Source organism: Etheostoma spectabile, chromosome 8 (assembly GCF_008692095.1).
Source record: "Etheostoma spectabile isolate EspeVRDwgs_2016 chromosome 8, UIUC_Espe_1.0, whole genome shotgun sequence".
Lineage (NCBI taxonomy): Eukaryota > Metazoa > Chordata > Actinopteri > Perciformes > Percidae > Etheostoma > Etheostoma spectabile.
Genome location: NC_045740.1, coordinates 16,701,521 through 16,709,165, shown reverse-complemented (window position 1 = coordinate 16,709,165; position 7,645 = coordinate 16,701,521). Strand labels below are relative to the sequence as shown.

Below are 7,645 nucleotides of genomic sequence, written 5' to 3'. Positions count from 1 at the left end.
TCTGATGGCGATCATGGATCACACCGCCAAGAACACCTACTAATGTGTGTGTGTGTACAAGTGAAAGTCCCTGTGTCATCTTAACGACTAATATTAGATCATCATCATATGTCATTTAGACAAAGTGAAAAAAAATAAACGTGTACACTGGAAATATGCAGTTTCTATTTCTTTATGGTTTTAAAGCTTTATAATTGGGTTCATGTTGGGCATGTCGAACATTTATTATGCACATTATTAACATGTTCATGTACATCTGCATTTCACACCTCTGTATGCATTATTTCCACATGCTTTAAACCTCTTATTACAAAGATTCTCATCAATCTTTATCTGCTTTTAGAATTAGAATTCAACTTTATTGTCATTGCACTGTCACAAGTACAAGCAACGAATTGGTTTACATCTATCCAGAATTGCTATACAGGGTATAAATATTGTATATAATTTTATGTAACCAAATGTAATAGTAAGGAACTTAAGATGTTGTGTAAAAATATAAATATGGGAGCTCTATGACAAATACAGATTAACAGAGTATAAAGTATTGTTAAACCAAAAAAGTAAGTAATTGTAAGGGACTTAAAATGTAGTGTATAAATATAAATATGGAGGTCTATGCACAGATTATACAGAATACAGGAGTGTGTAGTAAAAGGATTATATATGTATTAGCGGGTTATAATACAGGATAAATGATGGCGAGTTAGATTTACAAAAATATAACGATTATTTACATATGTGTATGTGTGGGAGGGGAACAGTTCATGGTATGTGTTGCGTGTGAGGGACAGGTAATAATTATATTGTATGAGTGGACGGGGGGGTTGCCATTCTTTTAAACCATAAATTAATAAACATGTACAAAAACGTTGGTGTGACACAGAGGGAGACTTTATTCCGGTCTTGTTTGATCCCAGTGTATTTCTTCCTGTCTCATCCTGGTCATTTTTTTATGCTTGTGGGATACAACCATAAAAACTCTGACCCTAAAAGCATGATTATAAAAATGTCAGTTTCCTTTCTGGGCTTGTTCCAAGGAAATTTAATTTTTTTCTTTTTTGTTTAATTTTGGGGGTTTTAAATGTAAGTTTCACAAAGTAAGAGGTGGTTATAGTGTATAGATGTTTGAACACTAGCAAATTAGACCAGTCCCTCTCCAAACAGTAGATTTCATTTAAAGTTATTGAACAAAATAAATAAATCTATTTCTTGCATAAACATTTCACAACTTCCTTATTAGTAAGACAAATTTACATTACGTAGACATTTTTACACTTTATTTGACTTTCATTTACAAACAAATGAATGTGATCAGATTATGAAGGTGAGTTAAGACAATTAAGAAATCACAAAAAGGGCTGCAACAACGAAGAAAATTGACCAAGAACCATGGAATAAGTCACCACCATGCCAACAAATGATCAATACTGTTTTTCAGATGCATCTGCGGGTACTGAAGTGTTTTCTGTTACAGCCATGACAAAATGCTTGTTTCCTTCCTTTAGTGACATGGCAATTTTGTGATAATGACTATCTGAGTGAAGGCCGATCGGTTAGTGTGATCACAATTTACAGTACTGCACACACACACACACACACAAAGTCACAATAACCATTATCTGTATCGTCACTTAAGGAATCACAATAAGACATCATGTCCACTATGTGGAGAAAATTACAAAAATACAGCACGGCTTTACTTAATTTTACAAAATGGATCAAGCTCAGTCACTGTACATTATAACTATAAACTACATCTCATGTAAAACATAGATTCCCAGCATATCCATCACATCATATCAACATTCAGTTATTCTGCCTCCAGCACATATGTCTTTTAAGAATGCCATTTATTTGGTGGCTGCAGCTAAACGTGACCTTTCTGGACATAATGAAAAAACAAAAGAACACATTATCAACAAAATGAAGTGATTATCTGTACAGGTTCAAAAAGTTGTGGAAAAAAAACATAGATGGGAACAGTATTACATTAAAAATAAATGAGTGCAAAAAAATCAGCTTTCAAGGTCACAGATGAGGCACTGTGCATACATTCAAATATATACCATTTATTAAATATCATGAGGAAAATTAAAAAGAACATTGAGGGGAAAATACTTTAGTCAGACATAAATCTCTAGAGGTGAAGTTGAAGAATTCAGTATTACACTGGTTACTGAGGAGTCTGAAATGAAATGTCTCTGTTCCTGCAGATTTTACTTTTTTATTTTTATTTCATACAGTTAAAACAACTGTGTGTAATTGGTGTTGTGCAGTAACTTTCCCAAGGTGTGTGTGATTTCCAAAATTCCATATTCAGCATCTGTTTGGAGGAAGAGTGTTACAAACATGTAATGTATGGATTAAAACACACATGTATATGTCTCCAATTTGCTGTAATATAGTAGGTGATGTGTTTCCTGTCCACCTGTGACTGTATCTTAAGAGGATTAATTTGCACACTGGGACAAACAAATTGTGTTCCTTACTGTTGTGGAGAGGGGTAATGCAACGTGAAATAAATAGGTTTGTGTTGGAGGTATGTTTGTTTGGGTATATCTGTGTGGTTGAAGGGGGGGGTGGTGTTATTTCCAGGGTCTACTGCTCTGAGCCCTGGCGCTGTCCCTCCCAGCTGTAGAGGAACCGTGTCGACTCCGAGCGCTGGACGCTTGAGACTGGGAGCTGCTGGACGACATGCGGCTGGACATGCGGCCTACGGTGAACACACATGCAAACAACACTGAAGGGTAGCAAAGTGATGAGACAATGCAAAAATAACAATCGTTAATCTAACTTTCTCTAGTTCTGCTCATAAATTTGGATTCATGACTTCAATCTGCCTGATAAGAGAATTTCACGGAGCGGATAGTGCAGAAATGTTAGGAGGGATGGGCCCAGCCTCTTTATGTGATCTAGAGATTCTAGACTGATACAATTGGTTTAGTAATGCTTTGTGTTACTGGTTCCATATTTTCCTATAATTTCCTAGAAAAGATACGGACTTCAAATTCATAGGAAAAGTTCCTGGAAGCGACCATGTAATTTGGTATTAACAGTAGGAAAAAGTGGAGATAGTGTTCAATTGACATACTTTGAATCAATTACAGTAAACCCAATGAATTGCTAGCGTAACTTAGAAAGTATTTGTGCACAGCATACAATCCATCACATGTAGAGAATAAAGTTGTCAATAATACCAGAATAACAAATGTACTTTGGTTGCAATGTTGCAGTTTTTCAAGGAAATTCGGCTGGAAATCATAAACTACTTATAAACTAATTTGCTTTGAGATTTTTGGTGTTGTTTCTTTAGTTTTTTTGGAGTCGGCAAAGCCATGTGAAATGCCAATCTACTGTCAGCGGTTATCAAATGACGCAGGCGAGGGGAGGAAGAAAAAACCCCTGAAAATTTTAAATAAAACTTCCATTACGCTCATTGACAGTCATTAAGTTGTTTCCTGTACATTGGTAATTTAATTTAAAAGACATACAGAGAGTGTATGATCCATTTCTGTGGAAAAGGGCCGCATTTATGCTTTATGTAGAGCGGATCTCCGCGGAGCAAACGCGTGCAGCCGGTCCGTAAGTATCAAATTCTTCCCAGGGAAATGCCTTAACAATGCTCTGCAAATGCAAACGTTTCTGACGGTGTGGTCTTACTGTTGGAGTTACTGGGGATGAGCATCTCCTCCAGCTGCTCCTGGATCTTGGCCAGCTCGTCTGATGTGAACCGCCACCTCTTCTCTGCTACTTGTGACGGCTGCTGCTGCGGCACGGAGCTCTTCTTCCCCTTAGGTGTGGGAGAAGACAGGCACGAGGTCGGGATGCAGCCCGTCGTCAGCCCTTCTGGAAATCTCTGAGCGATTACCTTGAGACCTGGGACAGGACAGCAGAGCGGGACGATAACCCCTTTTCATACAGTGAACCTGCAACAGTGCTGGCTTTGCCTCGGGTCAATTTATTGACAATGTGAATAAAAAAAATCCAAACACAACGTAAAACTGATAAGCGATGACAAAAGAAAGAAAGACGGACAGGATACTTAGCAACATATAAACAAAAAATAAGCAACTTGTGTTATATAGTTCATGCCCAAAAGGGTAGAAAGAAGTTGAAAACCTTTCTGGTTCTACCCCCTCTCAATTGGTATATGTTATTCTTAATAGAAATTCAATTTCCATCTAATTTCCATGTTCAACTTGGTCGGCTTGAACAAATCAAACTGTCAAACAATGACAACAACAAAATAATAATCTGAACAGACGAACCAAAAATCTTTAAACCGTCCACAAACAAGAAATCACTGGTCAAGCTCATAGCCATTCAATATTTTGTTTCTGAAGAGTTTTTGAATTTTAGACAAATTACATTTTTTTCAGGCCATTATTAAAGCTTTTCCACAGACTAAAGCTGAAGATCTTTGCCCAAACCCCTCTTCATTCCTATCATATTCCACGGGCTCGGGCTTGCGCTCCGGGTTGCGTGGTAAATGAGCGGTCAGGTGATGCGTTTCAATTAGCACGAAAATGGATGTGATTTTACAAAGGACTTCCTTTAATTTCTTTGTTCCAACTTCCAAGTGTATGGGCTGGAATATGTGCAGAAACTGAATTTGAATCATTTATATTTGAATTTGAATTGCTAAACTTGAATAGTTGCATTGAAAAACTGAATCTGAATAGTGTGGTTTGAAATTGAATTTATTTGTTTGGAACTGAAATCCAATAAAATTTGATCATCAATGAAAATTCAACTGTCTATATATCTTCACATTCAGTTCTCACAATTCAAATTCAGTTCACGACATTCAATTTCAAGTTACTGTGACAGACATCCAGGTACTAGGATGAAGGAAGAGCAATCGAGCGCAGATCAATAGATAGACAACGTTTCTCAAAGTCGAGGATCCTTCTTTGGCAGGACCCTAGACTGTAATGGGTAGGACTGGACCTCCCACGTCAGGTCCTTCAGAGGCTAGGCTCCTCTGTTGCATTTGGAGAACACGTAAATGGAACAGGCTAGTGACCTATAGCCTACATTTAGTCATGAATAAATTATGTTAAAAATTGTATAAATGACTCATTCTTGACAAAAGGCAAAAGAGCTGTGTGCATGCTAACACTTGAACAACGTCTGGCTGTAAACGGGTTTGGGCTTTTAAAAAGCTGTCAATCAAAATGTACTTGTCGGGCTCGGGACGAATTCTGTCGGGCCTGACTTTTAAGGTCCGATTACAGCTCTGCCACAGACTAACACCCTTTGTCTTAATGCAATGAAGTTTCATATTTGTTCTTATTGGTTTTCGGAATATACAGATTCTTCTCAATTTGTGTGCGTTTTCTCTGAGTTGAAACAACCCCGGGTTACTACTAGACAACCGGTGATCATTTGCTCTGAACCTGATTTGAATAGTTTTGTAATCGTGAGATTTTTTTTGTTTTTGTTTAATTAATGCTTTAATCAGTCAGCTACTACAACCAAATAGCGTCGATTATACAGGATACATGAGGTGACATCCTCACTCTGAAAGTAGACCTTACCTCCAGACAGGAGAAACAGATTCTCAAATCCTCGTTCACACATGACGGTGGCTGCCTGGCTGGCTATTCTCTCGTCCTCATCATACACGATGATGATCTTCCCCGCTGTATTTTTCTACACAGTTTGTGAGTTAAGTTCAGACTGTATTGTAGGGCCAGTTGTAAGGCTGGACAATAAATGGTTTTCAAAGAAGGATACATATTCCAGCACGTCTTTGGTGTAGGGGTTCATCGTTCGAGATAGCATGGCGATGGGGAAACTGTGTGCTGTGCAAGAGAGAGGGAGATGATTAAAAAAGCAAAAGATATATTTTTGCATGAGAATCTGGATGATCCAGCTTGATGTTCTTGCCACCTACCGCTGATGATGTGGCAGAGGTCGTATAGGTCGCGGTCCCGTACGTCAAGCAGCAGGTAGGGGCAGTCGGGGTACGGCCTGTCAGCTACCTCGGGGCTGGAAACCAACTCATTCTCCGTCTTCTGATGGTTCCTGTCGACGTTCAGCTCTCCCACACCACTAATAACACTGTGAGGGATAAAAAGGTAAGAGCCATCATCAGCATTTCATTGAATTTTAACAGCGGATTAGTAAAATGAGCCTGGGCTCGTGCACAGCATGTGCACACTATGCTTGTTACACACACATACAAAAGATTAAAAATAAAAATATGACGATGCAAATCCGCCATCATAATAGCAATGTGCCAAGGTACAAACGCACCTGGCTGTTAAAGGGAAGTAGAGATGACACTCATGTTACGCCCAAAACACACCTATGAATTAATGAAGACAGTAAGTAGAACTCTTTTGAACCAAGCGCCTGGCGCACGGACCATTTTGTCTACAGAGAAATTCTGAGAAATATAAAGACAATTTTGTGGAGCTGATAAGCTCAGTAAGCTTTGCGTCAACTCATTTGGCAAAGGCTTGAATGTAACAGGCATGTATTAATATAAAAAAGTTGCACACTATAGCTTTAAGTAATTAATAATAGTAAAAATAATAATCTTTTTGATTTGTTTTTGGGAACTTGTGTTATTTATTTTCCATATGTTTTCCTATGATAATTCAGTACAGGACAGTAATGTTTTTTTCTTTTCTTCTAAAGGCAGGGAGGGGTTGATTTTCCAGTTAAAGCAACACTAGAGAACTTTTTGTAACTTAACTTAAAATAGTGTTTCCAAAATCTTTTCAGTGGTTTATCAACTCGTAACAGGGTGAACGGTACATCTGCATTGGCTTCGCGGCTCGCTACCGGCTGTAACGGCACTATGCAACTTTGCCAGATCGGACAAATCCGCTTCCAACCTGTAGGGGGACAGAAGCGGGAAAAGTTCTCTAGTGTTGCTTTAAAGTGAAACCAGAGCCTAGAGGAAAAAGACTCACTGCAGCAAATGAGAGTGAGTATGGAGCTGCGCCAAACGCTAGAAGCACACCACTGTCCCTTTGTGTAGGTTAACCCCAGTGCTGCCCTACTTTCTCTCTCCATCTGTCCTTCCCACACGGTGAAGGTGAAATAAAAGCTCTGCCATTACAGAGGCCCCCCCCTGTGGCCCCATGGAGAGACCACAGATAGAGTTACACTCCTGGGGTTCCTGTTCAAGCTGGAGTGGGGGAAGAGGACGCAGGTGACAGGAGGGGACGCTTAGAATATTTTTAACGAGGTAACTGTAAACCACAGGAGGGTGGAGTTGTGGGACAGGCAGGCGTCTAATGAACAAAGGAACAAAATGTACAGTGTGTTGAGTGCAGGGTGTAGGGTCACAGGTTTGCTTGGGGTTGAGATTTTTGGGATGCTGGGGCGTGACTGAGTAAGTGTGAGCCTTTGTGTCTGTATGTATCATAGACTGTAGAATAGACAGCGCATGTGTGACGTCACCCATTGCTTTGTAGAGATCTGCTATCCGTTGTCGAGTTTGCCGTTACGGGCACAGCCATCGTGGTTGTGGATGTGACGATTTTAGATAAGAGGGAGGAGCCCCTACACGTTACTCACTGGCAATCACATCCTAGCCTCGCCCTAAAACACCCCCTGCTTTATTGCCGATTTTAAAACCAACAAGACCATATTTCAAAAAATGAACATCATTCTGCGTTGCAGA

General features: G+C 39.4%; 2 protein-coding genes across 3 annotated transcripts in view; one reads left to right on the top strand and one right to left on the bottom strand.

Moving 5' to 3' along the window:
- Positions 1 to 364, top strand: part of LOC116693803 (carboxypeptidase A1) — a gene marked incomplete in the record, with an annotated part of 12,104 nt that extends 11,740 nt beyond the window's left edge. Inside the window, 1 exon segment of the mRNA XM_032523038.1 lies at positions 95 to 364.
- A 901-nt stretch (positions 365 to 1,265) lies between these two features.
- The window catches only part of cep41 (centrosomal protein 41), a 10,805-nt gene continuing 4,425 nt past the window's right edge, over positions 1,266 to 7,645 (bottom strand). For both annotated transcript variants that reach the window (XM_032523002.1, XM_032523001.1), the window contains exons 7-11: positions 5,903 to 6,069; positions 5,743 to 5,810; positions 5,544 to 5,658; positions 3,664 to 3,879; positions 1,266 to 2,716 (exon numbers count right to left, since the gene is read on the bottom strand). In XM_032523002.1, coding sequence (XP_032378893.1) covers positions 2,589 to 2,716; positions 3,664 to 3,879; positions 5,544 to 5,658; positions 5,743 to 5,810; positions 5,903 to 6,069 — 694 coding nt within the window. In that variant the 3' untranslated portion in view covers positions 1,266 to 2,588. The remainder of the gene's footprint in view (positions 2,717 to 3,663; positions 3,880 to 5,543; positions 5,659 to 5,742; positions 5,811 to 5,902; positions 6,070 to 7,645) is intronic.